Source organism: Pteropus vampyrus, unplaced genomic scaffold (genome assembly GCF_000151845.1).
Source record: "Pteropus vampyrus isolate Shadow unplaced genomic scaffold, Pvam_2.0 Scaffold32, whole genome shotgun sequence".
NCBI classification, from domain to species: Eukaryota; Metazoa; Chordata; class Mammalia; order Chiroptera; family Pteropodidae; genus Pteropus; species Pteropus vampyrus.
In genome coordinates, this window is record NW_011888813.1 from 3631110 (window position 1) to 3649897 (window position 18788).

The window sequence follows — 18788 nt, forward strand, 5'->3', positions numbered from 1 at the left end:
AATGTCAAAAACAACATCAAATGGCGAAAAAAAGTTACAAAAAAAGACATACAGTATTATTTCATTTCTTTAAAGTTTAAAAGCAGAAAATATTAAACATGTAAATAATAAAAATATTTCTTTTAAAAACAAGATAATGATTAACATAAAAGTCAGAGTAGTTCATTGCCCTTGGGGAAAGGAGGAGCATAAGAGAGGTTTAGGGGATATCGTAATACTCTATTTCTTGGCCTGGGTGGTGATTACATGGATTTTCATTCAAATGATTATACTTTTAATTGTAAATATTTGCGCTACACATGTATGTATATGCTATAATGTATAATTTAAAATTTTTAAGTTGTGAAAGGGGTCAAATATGTGGTGACAAAAAGAACTCTAACTATGGGCGGTGAACACACAATGTGAACACACAATGCAATATATATATATATATATATATATATACACCATATCTATCTATCTATCTATCTATCTATATATATATATATACACCTTATATATATATATACACCTGAAACTTACTGGTGTATATATATAAGGTGTATATATATAGATATATATATTTATTTATTTATTATGTCATCATGTAATCTATATATATCTATATATCTATATATATACATAGATTACATGATGACATAATAATAAATAAATAATAGATAGATAGATAGATAGATAGATAGATAGATAGATAGATAGATAGATAGATAGATATTTTAAGTTACATAGACTTATAGAAACAAGTTGATTCAACAAGTGCACATTGGGCAACTAATCGGTGCTGACGGCTATGACAGGAAACAAGTAGCTCACAATTCAACATGGGAGACAGATACATAAACAAAACCACAAACGCTGCACCAGAGCATTAAGAAAGCACACAGTCATGTGGAGCTAAAGGTCACCCTGAAGAAATGAAGTTAAAATGCAGAAGAACAATTAAAAAGAAAGGAGTGGGGGGAACATAGTGGATGAACAAGAGACCATTCGCTTAGGTTTTGCCATCATCATTTTCCCGTTTTGCAAACCAGAATCCTAGAACTCATCTTGGACCCCTCCATTTCATTCATTCCCACCCTCGCCAAATGCTCATTTCATCTTCGAGACCTTTCATTTGTCCACCAAATAAGCTTTTAAATCCACTCCCTTCTCTCCATTGATCCTAACCCATGTGAGCATCATGTCAGACCCAGAACATAGCATATATTCCTAATTGGTTTGCCTACACTGACTCCTTTTTATACACTAGAGCCAGAGTGATCATTTTAAAATAATTGTCCCCTTCTTACAAGACTGTATATGGTCTCAGTGCTTCATACTTCTTTAGCCACATGGCCCTCTTAAAATTACTCACAGGTGCTATCTTCCTTCCTGCCAAGGTATTTGTTCTACCTCAAATAACTTTTACTCAACTTTTGGATCTCAGCTCAATCAGTCATTCTTCAAGAAGCCTTCCCTTACTGGGGCAGGTCCTGTACTATACATTCCCATAGCTCTATGCCTCTTTCTGTTACAGCATGCATCTCAGCACATAATTATGGGTGTATTTATGTACTTATTTGATTAATATCTAGCTCCCACTCTAGATTATAAGTTCCACAAAAAAAAAAAAAAAAAAAAAAAAAAAAAAAAAAAAAAAACATGGTTCTTTCCCAGGACAGAGGCACTAAATAAATAGAATGAAAGAGTAAATGAGTCATGTTAGCATACTGACCTCTGCTCTAGGTTTAATCACATAATTCAAGCAAGTTACACCTACCAAAAAATAACACAGTCAAAGAAAAGTTTTTACAAGGTGTCTTCTAATGCACTTGGTTCTGTTATCTCTTTATCTTATGCTGTAACAAGCAGAAGCTATACAGATGAGTATTCCTACAAACTTTGAATCCTCAGTCCTACGAAGATATCAAAGTCAGCAATATCCCCTATCTAATTAATCTAGCCCTTATCTAATTAATTTAGCTACCCAGGAAACCAACAACAACAACAAAAAATAATGTTTATTCCGCTCTTGCAGAGAAATTAAAGAAGCAAAAACCAAAATATGTCCATACAACTGATACTTGTGAAATATTTAGTGAATACATAGAAAAAGTATGAAATTTCTTGCTTAATAGAAAGTGGCTCCACTGAAAATTTAACAGTCAGAAAAACACTAATGGAAAAATCAATAGGTTAACCGCACAAGGACTAACTTGTTCATACCAAACCAAACTTTACCAAATAGAAAGTGGCTGACTCAGCAGGGCTTACAGAAGAGTGTACCTGAACAAGGAAACAACACATGTCCAGAAAACCCCACTTTTAAACTGTTCTACAAAATTGAATCCTCCATAACAAAATTAAAAATAAATGTATGATGATGATTAGTACATTGAAAATAAAATAGTTTATTTGGTTTAAGAAAAATCAATACAAAGTTACTGATGATGAAACTCTTGGTTAAAATATAGCCATAAAATGCAAGTGTCAGTCATTTACATAGAAATGTAAGGAATACAGAATGGTACAAAGTACCTGGCCCATGTCCTCAGTCTCCCGAAGAAATCGGACACCAGTTCTGGATCTAATTCGTTTACTTCCCTGTTGATCCTCATAGTCCTTGAGAGGTGAGGTAGGTGGATAACGATGGCTTTCTTTACAAATGAAAGAAAAGGAAAAGGATAAAAACACTGCATGAGAAGAAACATTCTAAAATTTTACTCAGTAAATACACAGCAGACATGAATATACACTTGTACCCTTAAAATTCTACAAAATTGGCATTAATCTTGCTCTTAAAGCAGATAAAATGAACAGATAAAAGCTGGAAATAGAACAAGTAAAAAATTCTAATTTGCTATACTTTTCAAAGAAGCAATATAAAATTTTCTCATATAAAAAATAATTGCTAAATAAAAGTAACTTTTATGACTCCCTAAAATAATAAAAATATTAACAGAATTTTTCAAATAACAAATTAATTAATCTAAAATATGAATGGTATTTAAAAGTCAATAAACTAAGTACATAAAGAACAGCTAATTGTATCTAATTTTTAATCATTATTATCATGATCAACAGTAATATTAATGTTGGCTACTAATTTTCACTCTATCTAAATCACCTCTCTTCGCTGCAGACTTCTCTATTCTATTCTGTCTTTTGTATTCAAGCATGAATGTCTGTGCTGTAGGAAAGTACAAGTAAAATTAATTACTGGCAAAATGTTATCACCTTTAGCCATTGAATTCTAGCTGCACACCAAGCATAAAGTTCACCTGTTCTTAACAAGTGTTATAGGGTATTTCATAATCAGATATTTGAAAAACCACAAAACTAGGACAAGACTTCTAACCCAGAACATATACCGCATGGTAAATCCTATTTTTGTGTTTGTTCTGATTGGTGGCAGACGATTAAATCCAAGTTTTGTCAGGTAAAGCTCTGCGTGGTCTATGGAGTCTGAGAAGAAAAAACTAATAGACTCACGGTAACAAAGTGCCGTTAAACATATTCGAATATTCACTGTAAAATCCTTGACCTCAACTTCTAACACCTTATTTGTATGATTTTATGTATAGGTCGTATCTGTCCAAAGAATAAATGTATTCAATATGTACTTCACGAATATCTTTAAAGCAAAAAAGGATTTTCAGAACATCCATAGAGTTTACCTGTCACAGTGGTACCATCAAGGTCACTTGCACTCAGACTTGTAACAGAAACACTTCTCCCTCCTGAGTTTCTCAATAAACGTTGACTCCTCAGTTGGCCTATTGATTGTTCCAAGCTTTCTTTTAACTAAATTAAACAATATAATGAAGAGAGATTTATTCTCTTTAAACTTCCAAATACAAATAGACTAGACATTTTTAAAGCTATTTCCTAAAGTATCTGGTTTCCCAAAGAGACTTTATATCAGAGAAAATTTGAACTATGTTAGGAAATATAAAAATAGTAAACAAATATTTTAAGAACCAATTCTAACATCCGGTTTTAAACAGCATCTGTCACTACCTATTTCATCTTTCTATTACCAGAATGTAAAAGAGATGTCTACTACCTAAGCGCTTACAAAACCAGACTGCAACATCTAACTGATGTGCCCCCCATGGTTAGACACGTAACAAGGCTAAGACATCTGAAAAGAGAGAAAGCCCTCCTGCGGTCTAAACACTCCTTCAGAAACCCCAGGCCTGCAACAAGCAGGAAACTGAACAGTGACTGCTGCTATTGAAACAATGTGTACTACCCAACTCTAAACCAGAACATTTCTTTCAAAGATTTAAAATCCCAGGAAACTGTGTGGTCATATGTCCGACTGTCAGTACATACTAGAGATCACAGTTATCTAAATGATCTCTTCAGATTAGGAAGTCAGCCAGCAGAGGATATAAGAAGACATCTTTTTAGACCTAAAGAGCTACATTAAATAAAAACATGCTAAATACTGAAATAATGTCCAGACCTGGACACAGCTATAGACCTGAAAAGAGGACTAAACTAAAACTCGAGGGAACAAGGAGAAAAGTTCAGGTCTAGACATCTTAGCCAAGGATGAATAAGAAAGAATACTAATAAAAATAATGCACGGATCCATACAAGAAGGCATCTAGAACTCGTTAAAGAGAGTATCAAAACAAAACAACTGATTGAGAAGACAGGGTTCCCTAAATTCAGCCAGAATGAAAAGACATAACATTACTTATGGCGAGAACAAGTCGATCTCCTTGGTGAACTATGCAGAAAGGAAGTAGCCTCAGCTGAGGGGAAAGCATGGATGACAGAATAGCGAATCCTTTTTCATTTTGATTATGTGTGATTTAGCTCTTCTGAACAAACAAGACTAAGAAAGTCTGGATTAAAAATAGTAGAGTTAGAATTGTAGGACTCTACTTCTATTTTGCTCTTATTTCTAGAAAAAAAAAAAAAGGCTAATGTTTCTACATCCTCTGTCCTCTGCTTCCCTAAATTGGAATATGTGCAATATCAACCTGCCTGAGTGGTTAATGGCTGTGAAAGCCAGCCTATCAATACAAGGAAACATACAGATGAGGCCTGTGAGAATCAATGTCTATCTTGAGAGTAATTTACATATAAGTAAAAGAGAACTGTAGCTAACATGTTACATAGACCAGAGGTCTTACACAATGAACACAAAATAGTATATCAGTAATCTATGACAAAGGCTCAGGACAAAATTAAATGACGTTAAAGTTTTAAAAAAAAAAAAAAAAACTCAAATCTAAACTGTAATGTGAGTAAAGGACTAGAAATGTAAAGTGATTTTATGTCACACAAGTTAGCAGTGGCAGAACTAGCTCTATTAGCCTTCCTTGTGCTTATCTTTATTACTCACATCTTTCGAGCTAAGCCTGACATCACTGTGCTTTTGGAAGCAAAGTCAGCTGTCATTGCTTATTATTGCTTTTTTTAGCTCTGGTTATTTTTAAGATTTTCTCTTTGACTCTGATCATCAATGGTTTTACTCTAATATGACTGCAGTTTTATTTGTAGTGATCCCATTTTTGACTCATAGAGATCGTGGAATCTATAGCCTGATATTTTTCATGTATTGTATGTTCTCAGCCATCATCTCTTCAAACATTGTTGCTACCCTATTCTTTCTCCCCTCTCCTGAAAATCCAGATGCATTTAAGGTATAGCTATTTATCATATGTCTTCTATGCTCTTTTTTGTATTTTTCATCCTTTCCTTCCTCCATTTTTGGATATCTTATGCTGGCCTATCTTTCAATTCATTAATTCTCTCCTTAACTGTGTAAAAGCTGCTGCTTAGTCCATCTGTTGAAGGTTTTAATTAATTGATTTGTTTGTTTTAATTACATTCTTCCATTTCTGTAATTTTCATTTGGTTCTTTTCTATAGTTTCCAATTCTTTGTCAGAATTTTCAATCTTGTCTTTTTATTTCTTAAACACATTAATCATAGTTATAATACTATGTATCTTTCTATTGCCTGTTGTCTCCCTTGGTTTTCGGTCATCTCTTATGTTTACTTATGCCTAGGTATTTTTTTAATCGGGTGACAGACATCGTATATGAAAAATTGTAGAGATCATTGAAAGTTCATGGTGATGACATCTTCAGTAGGGATTTAATTTTGCTTCTAGAGGGAGGTCAGGCTAGGGTCCCTAGGAATCCCAACTCACCTTAATCCAATCAGGAATTGAGATGATTCAAAGCTGGGATTCTGATCCCATGAAGGTTCGTTTATTTTCAGTTTATCACTTTTCTTTTCGCTTCTCCTAGCGATCACCATCTGGAGTCTCAGTTGAAAGCTAGAGGGCTCCTGGACTCCAGTTGTGATCTCCCCAGCCTCTTGAGACTCTTGATAGCTCTGATCCTATCCTCTCTGCTTCTAAGTTACCTCTTTTGAAATCAGCTTCTGCCTTGAGGGAAGAAAAGAGTCCCAAATATAGGATTCATCCTTCTGGACTCCTATTGTTGCCAGATTTTCACTACAAAATTCCTCACTACCTTGGTAGGTCTCTGAAGGGTTCACATTATTATTTTTTACTCTTGTTCTTTTTTTGCCCTTCTAGTTGTTCAGAGTAGGAGAGCTGAACCAAAATAATCTTATCTATCAATGCCAGAAGCAAAGCTTGCCAGCATCCATTTTATGTAGGCTTATTTGCTAACAAATTCTGAGCTGTAACTAAAAGCTGATGAATAAAATGAATTCGCATATGCATGCGCAACACACATTCCCTGCTAACAAGAAAAAAGACGAAGAAGAAGAAAAAAGCCACAATGGAACATATGGAAAAATATTGCAGAATAAGAGAAATAACACAAAATCTAGGAGGAATAACAGATGTTGGAAATTAATCATTTCAGAAATAAGATAAAAAGTTAGAAAACTATTTGGGGACTTCATTTTAAAACTTTAAAAAATATATATCATAAAGCATTGAACAGATGAACGGGCTAATATATAAAGACCAAAAAATGAAATGTAAAACATAAATAAGTGGAATAAAGATTTAATTACTCCTACCAAGCAAAAACAAGTCTTCCACCTAAGATACAAAAATAAAAATTTAACAGAATTAAAATGTACACTTATAAGTAGCAATAGCAAAACAGATAATGCACAAAATCTAATCATGATGTATGAAATGAATTTGATCACTCCTAAAGCACAAAGAGATAAAAAGATATAAAATAATAAAAGTTGGTTTTAAGTCTTTAAGATTATAACTCTTAACTAGGTGCAAAAGCAGACCAAACTTGAAATTAAACAAAAACAAAAGAACACTAATAAAACTCAATTTAACATTAATTTAGCATGCTATTGTGCTGAAACTAAATCAATGTTCCACACAAGACCGTGGTACTGACTCCAGTGGTAGATGCTTACAGGCTGGCATGACTGCCTCTCCACGTACCAAGTGATGATTCCATTTCCTCCCCCCTTCCCACATCCGAAATACTGTAAAACCAGCATCACAGAACATGCTCACATATTTTCACCATAACTTGATATAAATGCCTCATTTACATTTGAGGTCTATTCTTTTATCTCTATTCATTTGACTTAGACTAAAACAACTAAAGCACTATTATGATGCACCAGTATGAATACAAATAAAACGTGAAATTGAATGACAACACTTGTTTATAAGGTAGTCACGACATGCTTCTAAACTTAGAAGTCAAGATGGGTAGGCTTCCTCCAGCCAAATATAATTTGAGCATCAATAAAATATTAACTACAATGGATTAAAGCACTTCAAATAAGCATAAAGTTGTAAGTTTGTGAAACTCAGGGAGAAAAAGAGTCACTGGTCACCACTAGAGAGTGCTAGTGAACCATGCCGATTCTGGATACCAGTAAGTGAAATTCTGTAAAACTATATAAGTTTTAGGTTAACATTAAAATAAAAATACCAAATTATAAAATTCTTATGGAGATCTCTGAAAGCCCTGTGATGTCTCTATCTGAAAAACTCTGATTAGAGACAAAATACAGGTCAAGTTCAATGACCTTTTTTTTTTTAAGTATATAACTCAAAAGAACAGACTAGACTGCAAACCAAATCTATGAAAAGAGATCATTCAAGCAGCAATGGGTACTTCAAATACGAATGTGATCATTAAAAACATTATGATTCATTTTTTTTGAAAAATGCTTGACAATGTTTTCCTCAACTATACTACCTTTGTTTCTGCTTCTGCTTCTGATCCTGTCCACATTTTTCACACTGTATCGGATAATAACTTTCACATATGTCTTATGTTGAGGATGAAATAAGGCAATAAATAATTAGAATAATAAATAATTAAAACAATGCCTAGTTTACCAAAGATTTATTTGTTCAGTAAATGGTAGTTATTATTATTATGATTATAAGATATGAATGAACAAAAATAAATGGAATAAAGGAATGAGATGTTTTAATCTGGAGAAACTCTTTGAAGGAGTTTGTCATTCCCTAAAAATGCCATCACTGACTTTCTCTGGCTGCTTAGGTAACGACCCTTGAATGGCAGCAGTGTCAATATTCCCCCATCACCTCTTTCTTCTCTCCACGTGTAACTCTTTCATAATGCCATGCAAATTTCACTTCCTGCATATCACTATTCATTTTTTTGCTGTACCTTCATCTTTGGTGACCGATTCCTTCTTCTGACTGTTCATTTTTGTAAAATAGCACGCAGTTTTATCATTGGGAGACAAGGACGTAATACTACTATACATTTTCACTGTCTGTGACCAATCAGCAACAGACTTCAAAAGCGGTGATCTGCTATTTTCAAAGTAACGTGTGGATGGAAGAGCCAGCAGCGACGGTTGTACTTTATGGAGTTACTCGCAGTTAATATACGGTGTTAACTGACATATGAATTCTGTCGTTTGCACACTGGTGTTAGCTGACCAAACGGAGGTAATAAAATTCATGCACACTGAAAACAAAGACCGCTGTGTTTACTTTTCAGAGTTCCCGAATCACTGCTCCATGCATTCAGTAGGAGTTTCATAGCCACATTCGGTGGAGGAATATGCTAATTCCATCTCACCTGGGATTGGAACTCTGGTTTTTTGGTTTGGGGTTTTTTTAAGTAAAAACTACTGACTTTTCAAAATTCATGATAGCGTGCTCCTTGACCAGACCCTCGGAAGAAGGTTTCCAAGTGACAGTACACAGGTAGAAAACTAGGCACTAACTCCACAGACAGTATTAGGAATGGCTAAGAAATAAATTATTCAATAAAATTTGGCTTCAATAAGACAAGAAATGGCAAAAAATAAATCACATGCATGAACTTCCTTAGTCAATATATAACATTGGTAACTGTTTCACTAATGACCAGTGTTATCTCACAAATTCACAATCTCAACAAAACTAATCTCATCCTTGACTAAGCTCATTATGAAAGAAAAAAAAATCACACTAAAAATAATCACTAGGAAATTCTTAAAAGATATCTACCATTATTCCACAAAGACCATAATAAAAATAAACTAGAAATAGTGATTACTCACACATAAATGTAGAAGCTACCACATGCTCATCAAATAATTAGCCTCCACAGAAATGAAAACCACAACTCAAAAAAAAAAAAAAAAAAAAAAGCAAGCAAGCCAGCAACAACCTTGGAAAAATTCTAAATGCTGCAATTTAAAGCAAGTTTGAATTTTGGAAACCATTTATAGATCCCATTTAGTTTCTTCAGATACTTGCTTACACTAAATTGTCCCTTATTTTTATACTAAGAAAATATATCCCCTAAAATAATTATACAGAAACATATGCAACTTTGGTCATGTACTGATAACTGCACTTAGCTGCATAGCTGACCACAAGTTAGAAACATCTAAATACTTTGTCTACTCATTCAGTTTTGCTTTCACCTGACACTTAAGTATTTAGCAAACATTCACAATGTATATATACAGCACTGGTGACCATGGAGACAGTTTGTATTTAAGTCTGTATTTATAAATACGTGTGTGTGTGTGTGTGTGTGTGTGTAATATTGACATTAAAAAAAAAATTGAAGTACTTCAATTTACAAATGTTAGCGGTCGGCTTGGCATAAATCCAGGTAGAAAACGGAGGTAGAAAAGAAGTCACTTCAAATATTTTATCCTGGATAACACTGCCTGTCATCCAGGGGCACTTTAATTGTTAAGTACTTGTCCTTCCTTCGCTACCTGTTTCTCTACCAAATGCCACAACTGATCTAGCACAAACTGCAAAATAGATTGGTTGTGGAGCTAGTTTTATCAGTTCTATTCTGGTTCCTTATAGTCTACTTATTTTCTGCTATTAAAAGGAGAAGATAAGATGGAGGAGGAGGAGAAAGGGGAAAGGAGTTTTATAGAATGAAACAGAAGTGAAAATTTACGGTTTGCACACTTTTCTAGTCCCACCATCTGTTGCTAAAATGTATTTTTAAAATGGTTGCTGCTATTTTATTTACCCAAAAATCATTAGCTCCGGATGCTATGTCTAACTTCTCTCCATCTGCTGATTTATAGAAACATAAGCCCATAATAATTAATTTCTGAAATTTAAAAATCCCTTTCCAATGATACCATTTTTATTTATGTAACTATTCTATTTTTAAATGAAATCCCATTTATTCAAAGCCATATATCGCAGACATTTTGACCACAATTTTAAAAGAGTTTTTTAAATATTTCAACATAATATTTTGAATGTCAATAAATAAGTGCTCACAGAAAATGGAAGGCACTCTGATTGTATTTTGGGTGGACAATTTACTCATAAACATAAGAGGAAGAAAAAGTATTATTTTGTATGCTGTGCAATTTAGCATGTACTTTGCTAGCAAAATAATCAGATACACATATCACTGCGAATGTTGCAATACATCATGTTGTTTATAGTCACGATGATACACCCACGAAACTGAAGTTAGGCCAATGAATTCGAGGAAAAGGAAGTAACATACTGAGTGCCTATAATGTACCAAATACTATATTAAGAACATAGCAAATGCTCAAAGGTAGGGGAATTATTGGATGGATTAAAGAAACAACAAGAACATAAATGCTTAGCAAGTGTCTAAAACAGTGTAACCATTTCAGTAAATGTTATGAGGGTTATATAATTATATTCATTTATAAGATGATGAAACTATAGTTCGAAAAGGTTTAGTAACTTGCCCAAAGTCATTGAGTGCTTTCTAACAGAAAAAAAAAAAAAAGATTCAGTTTGAAGTCTGACTCAAAAATCTACATTTTTTCCACTATCCTTAAAGCAAAATTCTGTCAAAATTATTCTTCAAAGACTTGTAATAAAATTTTAAATGTAACATTCTAAGAACATAATTCCAAAGTTCTGAAATGTGTTTACAAAAAGAAGGCCCCAACAGAATTTGATTATAATTTCTTACCCATAGACTCTTACTACTTAACACTAAAATTATTAAAAGACTGTGACCAGTTCTCACCTTTAGGACAATTAGTAAAACTCAGCCAGAGAATAAGAGGCTGAAGCCTATAGCTTTGAGATATTACAGGTGGCTTGTGCCAGGCTCTAAACCTTTTACGTTATCCTTCTGGGGTGTCACTAAGTATGTTTCACAACTGAAACTCACTGAATATAAGAAAAACCTGGACTTTATTATTTGAAATTCAAACTCTTCTGAAGTTCATGTGCCAGATGGTAACATCCTATTACTCCCAAAGGGAAACTTTAATCAGAGTATTTAATTAGAAGGAAAATTACCTATTAATACAAGCCTCTAAGGTCGAATTTGATATTACTATATTTTAAACAACCTTTACCTGAAAAATGAATGTATCAGCTGATTTGAATCAATGGAACTGCATTTTTCTTTTATACCCAATATTAACTACTTTAGCCTCATCAGCTTCAGTCCATATTTCTACTGCAGAAGGTATTAAGTTTTTATGTTGAATAATCTTTTCTGAGGGCATTCCACATTCAGAGCATTAACACAAAAACAGACCCTGTTATTTCATGAAAAGGTACACACACAGTTCTTAAAATAGTCTAAACACTAAGCTAATCAATTGCACTATTTAATATGGGAGTATGATATGTTCATTATCTTCAAAGTAAGCTTTCAAATGAATCCTTCCCCACAGGTCTTCTTTGACTCAACTGTTCTCAGACCTCCCAAGAAATTGACAGCATGAGAAATAATTCAGGTTAACACTTCCTTAAGGTTTCATAAAGTTCACTGAGCCCAAAGACCCGAAATCATACTATCCAACTAAATGGCTCATTGGCCAGAAAGGCTGCAAGACAGGCCAGTGAAAAATCAGTGATTGTTACTTTGGAAAAAGGGAAAAATAGATGATGTAGGTAAACTGCAGAATCCACCACATTGCCTAAGGGGCAGCCAAAACTGCCAACCGTGACAATCCGTCAATGCTAATTCTAGCTCAGCACCAGATTCCTTCCCAGTTCTGTTCCTGTATTTGCTCCATCTCTCATTCTCCACATTGTACCAGCTGTAACACTGATGACTTGTATGACAGTAGGCTTCAAGGGAACACTGGTGAAATTATGTACAACTCAAAGAAAAGGAGTCAAAAAGGTGAGCCAACACGACTCTTTACCTTTAGGCCTTACAAAACCAATAGGAAGGATTCCCACAGTTCTCTTGTTGGGGGAGAGAGATCATCTCAGGAGGAAAACATTGCATCAGATATTTATATTCCTCCCTCACTCATTGGCAAATTATGTTCACAAAATTAAATCCAAATAAAATAAATATTTAAAAGCATATATATCACTTATACTTATTTCCTAAAGTTTAGCAATAGAATCACTTATAAAATTTAAGTTAATAATAAAAGTTCTTGTCTTCTCTAGATCAAAAGAGTTGGTCTCATTTTCTAGAAAATCTCTCATATTTTAAAAAAGAAATGCTAATTTCAATGAGGAAATGGATATTTAGCATAAAGAAATTTTTTAACAGTTGAACATTGGTTAAAATGAATTAAGCTCTTACAGGATGTTTGGGGGGAAAAGTAGGTTCCACAGCAAGAAGACTTGTATGACTTTCTAGTCTCAATAGAAAAAAAAAAATCTATCTTCAGGGTTCCTCCCTAAACAGAATACACTTAATTAAAACAAAATTAAAATGGATAGCACTGCCATGTACTTAAAGGACTCAAAGAATATAAATAGAAAGATTCAGATATATCATATGACAGTTGACACTTACATATACTCATTTTTAGGTATGATATATTCCATGGCAGCAAATATTTTAATGCTAAGAAAGCAATTTTCATTGAGTAGCCCATCAGAATCGCTTGCAAGAAGTACTCTTTCCAAGTTGCCCATCCTCACATAGATTACAGCAGGTGCTTCCCCGGGTTCACTTACAGGAGATAGGATGAAGATCATTGCTCTACCAAGTGAATATAAGGCAATGAGTGATAAACTCCTCTAGGATGCTGAGGTAAAAATCATTGAGGATCAACTGTTCTAACAGAACAAGAATTTGGAGGAACTAAGGAAGAAACTCTAGACCAGACTAAGGAACAGCCTGAAGCAAAAAGAAAGACTCTTGCTTTCCTGTATTGTATTTTTTATATGAGTGGCTTTACATTCTATGTACCTACAACTCAGATGGAAATGAAGTATGTGTTGAAATTATTTACCTCCCATGTATAAAACCACTCCGCCCAAGTTCAGTATTATTCAAATTCAAGGCCTATCATAAAGGCTTAATGCCATAGTAGAACATATTTTGTACTTTAAATGCTTGTCTGTACAAAAGATTATTTAATACATAATTTCATTTACCAATGGCACAATTCAAAGGAAATTGGCTATTATAAGCAAACATCTAATATTTGACACAACAAAGTAGAATTGTTCTCTGCTATTAGTTAATGTTTTAATTTTTCATTTATAAATTTAAAAGCAAAGTACTAACTACCATTATTAAAAAGGTAGTTAAATCTACAGCATTCATGAGCTACCCAAAAACACAAAATCTCTAGTCCATCTATCAAATACATCATAAATCATAAAAATCTTATAGCTGCAAGAAAGTCCAAGTTTATTTTCTAAATAAATTTAACAGAAAACCTTACGAGAGAAAATATGCTTCCCTACACACAAGCAATTAGCTTCCAATTACAAGCAAATAATGATGACTATTCCTCTCTTTTGTACAAATAAATCATCAATTACAACTTGGAAGTTATGTGACAATTCAGTACAGCGGATATATATAAAACAATCGTTATAGTACAAATGTAATATTAGTCTTCTTATCAAAATGTATATTCATAATTGGAAACATGAAGAAATAAAGTTAATTGGGTTTCCAAGAGTTTACAGATGAATTAATAAATTTCAAAAGAAGGAAATAACAGAGATAGAATTAGAAAAATATTAATAAGAAATATTCATTTTATTTCAGAATTCTGGGGTATGTTTCCTTCTTCCATTCCCATATGAAGTAAGTATAAACTGGTATATCATTGAGAGGACAATTTTGAAATATCTGCTATATTTGTAAATGTGCATATCTTTTAACCCAGCCACTCTCTCCTAGGAATCATACCTGAGTACATGAAAACATGTGTACCATAGTGGACATTGGTGCATTATTTACAACAATAACAACAACAAAAAACTGGATACATCTATACTATAGAATATTATATAACTGTTCAAAAGAATGAGGTATATGTCATATGAAAAATGATATACATTACTAAATGAAAAAAGTTGTATAACATTATGTATGATTCCAGTTATCAAAGCAATCACATGTATGCTAATATATGCATAGAAAATGTTTAGGAAGATATTCAAGAAACTGTCAAAATTGTTACCTCTTTGGAGTGGGGCTCAAAAGGTGATGAGACAGGAGTTTTATTATTTATTTAAGCAATGAGCATGTATTTTAAAATAAACCATGCTTAAAATTCTTAACTCCCCATGGTACCCGTGGCCCAAATTTAGTAAGTCTCAGATTAATTCAGGTCCTGAATTCTTCCCTCTCTGACTTAAAAGCTTTCTAATTCAATAGAATCTAACCAATATAAACTGTTCAGCAATCCATCTGACAAGCTAATCTAAATTTAAACTACAAAACAGTACAGCAGTCTAAAAGCTAAAGCTACTCACAATGGTTATTCCTTTTATCTCACATCCCTACTCCTCAACTCTGCATTTCCAAAAAGGTAGGTAAGAGAAAGTATAGAAATGTAAACATTCTTACGTGTTCTATAGCACCCGCCTGCCCATTACTATATTCTCGATACCGTCCAAGCATCTGGTCTACTTGTCGCAGGTTCCGACTGGTGTCCTTGAAAAAGAAAATGGACTTTATTAACTGTTCCAAACAATGTTTTTTCCCAATCGATCTTAGTAGTATGTCAAACAGCTAAGATAACCATTCATAAAAGTTACAATTTATATCATAGTTAAGTCGGATATCAATATACTTCATAAATATCAACTAAATCTTATTAACTCCACAGAGAGAAACTTGAATCCATCTGCAATTTACTTGTGTGAAATCTGAAGCACGTAATTTAAATCCTTACCCAAGGTTCCATAATAAGTCAGCAACAAAACCATAAACTGAAATCAGCCTCAACCAATTCACATCCTTTTTATAAAAAAGAATTCTCAAAGAACAAATCTAATAGACTGTGTACAAGAGGAGCAAATCATTAGAATCCACGTTTTTAAATTATTATTTTACCTCAGAACTTCATTAGAAGAGAAAAGGAAAATAAGTATCCTTTAACCTTTAGCTATAAACAATAAATATAATTCTAATCACAACAAAAATGGTTTCCACCTAAATAAGCTAGGTTTCACCTGAGAGATTAATGGAGGCATTTCTTTCAAAATATATACATACTAATGTGCCTCATCGATGGGAAAGTACAAGGATTTGTACTCCCCAAATCCACTGTTATGTTAATTTAATAAATTTAAAAAGAAAAATCAAATCAAATTATGCCCTCTCTACCAGAAATTAGCCTCTACTTATCTAAGCATACTAACCCAAAGCAATTAAGAGCCAAAATCTATGCTTAACCAGGCAAAGCAAAAGTAAGGGATTAATGGGTAAGAAAAAAAATTCTATTTCTGACTTTTCTTTTTCCCAGTGTGACTGTGCTACCCTTCTCCCACCTCCTTGCCCATACCCCTTCCACGAGAAGGATGAAAACTCTCCACTCAAACTTGCAAATACTGTCAAAGGTTAGCCTCTAAATCAAAATGGCATCTCAATATTATTCTTCCATGAATAATGTGCAAAGCCAAAATATGAGCAACTTTTCTAACGGCATATGTCCACAAGAAGCTAAATGGTAGTAATCCCTATTGGTTTCACTCCTACAGTATTTTATTTGGAAATACTGCCTTATGCTAAAACATTTTCCATAACCTATCATATATTTCAAATATCCTTATTGACTGTGGTAGGCAAATAATGGCCCCCAAAGATGTTCAATTCTGAACACCTGGAAGCTTACATGGGAAAAAGGATACTGCAGATATGATTAAATTAAGGCTCTTGAGGGGATTATCCTGGTTACTTGCTGTACTTAATGTAATCACAGGCATCCTTAAAAGTGGAAGAGGGAAACAGAAGAGGTAGTCAGAGTGATTCAATATGAGGATTCAACTATCCTTGCTAGCTTTGAAGATGATGGGGCCACAAGACAAGAAATGTGGGCAGCCTCTAAAAGCAAGAAATGACAAGAGAACAGCTATTTCCCTAGGGCCTCCAGAAAGGAATGCAGCCCTATCAACATCCTAATTTTTGACCAATGAGACTAGTGTCAGAGTCTGACCTATAAAACTGTAGGAAAATAAGTTTCTGCTATTGAAGACATTAGTTTTGTGGTAATTTGTTACAGCAGCAAAAATAAACTAATACTCTGACTGAAACTATTACTCGGTTTAAACTTGAACAATTAAATATAACCACAGCTAAACTAACCTGTAAAGTACTCGTTATAGTGTTGACCTTCTCAGTGACATCTACTGTAGGACGACTTCGAATTTCCCTGTGTATTGACCGGGCAGCCCATCGACTCAATCGGTCACGAGAGCGGAAGTGGTCTGAATCACTGGAGGATTCTGCCATTGATGTACACGAATCCTTAAAAATAAATCCAGGTTATGGTCAATCAAATGACAAAGAGCATGGGAGTAAGAACTTAATCTAGCTATTTATTTTTTGAAGTATTTATTACATTTGTCCTTTGGCATATAGTAATTTCTAAACACATAGTTTAAAAACATAAGTCACTTCCTTATGTAGTTCTCCTTCCTTTGATTTTTTTCTGCTTTAAGAGAGCAATTCCCCAAATATTATTTTAGTTGTTTCAACTCCAAATAACAAATATCCTTATTTCTTTGCAATGCTTCTAAATTTTAAAGCATTTTAAGTATCTCGCTTAATCCTACCAACAGGTAAATGGGACAGACAGACTGGTATCTCCACAATAAAAAAAACCACAAGAGATCCTGTAGGACTTACAGGTCTCAATATTAGTTTGATGTCCATTCTACTGAGCTGCAAGATCAGATAGATGCATCTTTAAACAAATACAACACACATAGAATGACCTAAAATAAGAGAATCTCATTCAGTATATGGTGAACACTCTCGTGCAACTTAATTTAAAATATAGTAGAATTAAACAATTGCTATAACAGAAATACACATTCTAGAATAACAAATATGTAAGATGACATCATCGACACCTCTGCCAAATTAGAAAGTCAAACATCCTAAGTATAATTTCATCAGTAAAAAAATCTCTAAATATGCCCTTTTTCCAACATTACCTCAATTTTCTATTTAATGCAAAAGGAAATTATTTCATTCAAGACAAAATCAAGTTTCGGAAACCTTTTTATAGAAAAAGCCAAAATGTATTTGGGACAAAGAAGTATCAGAGAAAAACTCAATTGATCAAATGTGAAAGTTTATTAAATATTCCAAAAATTCTATTTTCTGCTTAATGAGTGGTTAACTTAACCTTTAATTTTAATTATTATAATCTTCCTAAAATCTACATGGCCATTTTTTTTCTGGTTTATTAAATCCAGTATGATGAAACCTTTTTTATTGATTTAGAATATTCTAGGTTTTTTGGATCTTTATTCTGAATGCATCTGGGAAGTACATGACTGTACATCTAAAGGGAAGATAAAGGAAATTTGCTAAATATGTATAGATCCTAGAGAATTAAATGAAAGCATTCATGTTTTTGAAATATTAGATAAAATAAAACTAAATAAACAAGCAAAGACCCTTGTTGTGAGTTTATGTTCTTCAAAGTGAAATACAGCCTGTCCCTATAGCATCAAAAAAAGAATCAATGCAATATCCAACTTGACACTAGCTGACACAGGGCTAGCGAACAGCCTGCCAGACTCATGTCTCTCCTCTGCCAGAGCCTCGCAGCTTCCTCCCACACCTAACTTCTCTGGTTCCGGCTCCACTTCTCCTGTCTACAAGTACAAAAGTATAGTGCTCATGATGTAATTCCCTCCCAGATCAGGAAACAGGAACAAGAAACTAAGGCTGAAGCAATTGTTTGGCTTTTCTTTTGTGGGATCACACTGTTTAAGTCCTAAAGAATAAAGTTAAAAAGAAAGAGATCTTAAATATAAAATTTACCATGTAAACTTAGAAAATCATTTCTGCGTGTGTGTATGTCACATAAATCTATGCCATCTGATTAAAAATCTATTTCTCCAAGTCAAAGTACTTTCCAATGTTTTCCATTAATGAAAGCAAGAGGGCTCATCATTTTCTGAGTGCCTGCTATTATGCC

At 33.5% G+C, this 18788-nt stretch overlaps 1 protein-coding gene across 11 annotated transcripts in view; it reads right to left on the reverse strand.

Moving 5' to 3' along the window:
• The window catches only part of CEP128 (centrosomal protein 128), a 357353-nt gene that overhangs the window by 322652 nt on the left and 15913 nt on the right, over nucleotides 1-18788 (reverse strand). For 5 of the 11 annotated variants that reach the window (XM_023528829.1, XM_023528828.1, XM_023528827.1 and 2 more), the window contains exons 1-5: nucleotides 17483-17505; nucleotides 16940-17101; nucleotides 15200-15286; nucleotides 3660-3786; nucleotides 2521-2639 (exon numbers count right to left, since the gene is read on the reverse strand). In XM_023528829.1, the coding sequence (XP_023384597.1) occupies nucleotides 2521-2639; nucleotides 3660-3786; nucleotides 15200-15286; nucleotides 16940-17086 (480 nt within the window). In that variant the 5' untranslated portion in view covers nucleotides 17087-17101; nucleotides 17483-17505. Of the gene's footprint in view, nucleotides 1-2520; nucleotides 2640-3659; nucleotides 3787-15199; nucleotides 15287-16939; nucleotides 17102-17482; nucleotides 17507-18788 lie in introns of those variants that run through there. The other 6 variants (XM_023528830.1, XM_011357097.2, XM_011357094.2 and 3 more) reach the window with 3 other exon arrangements.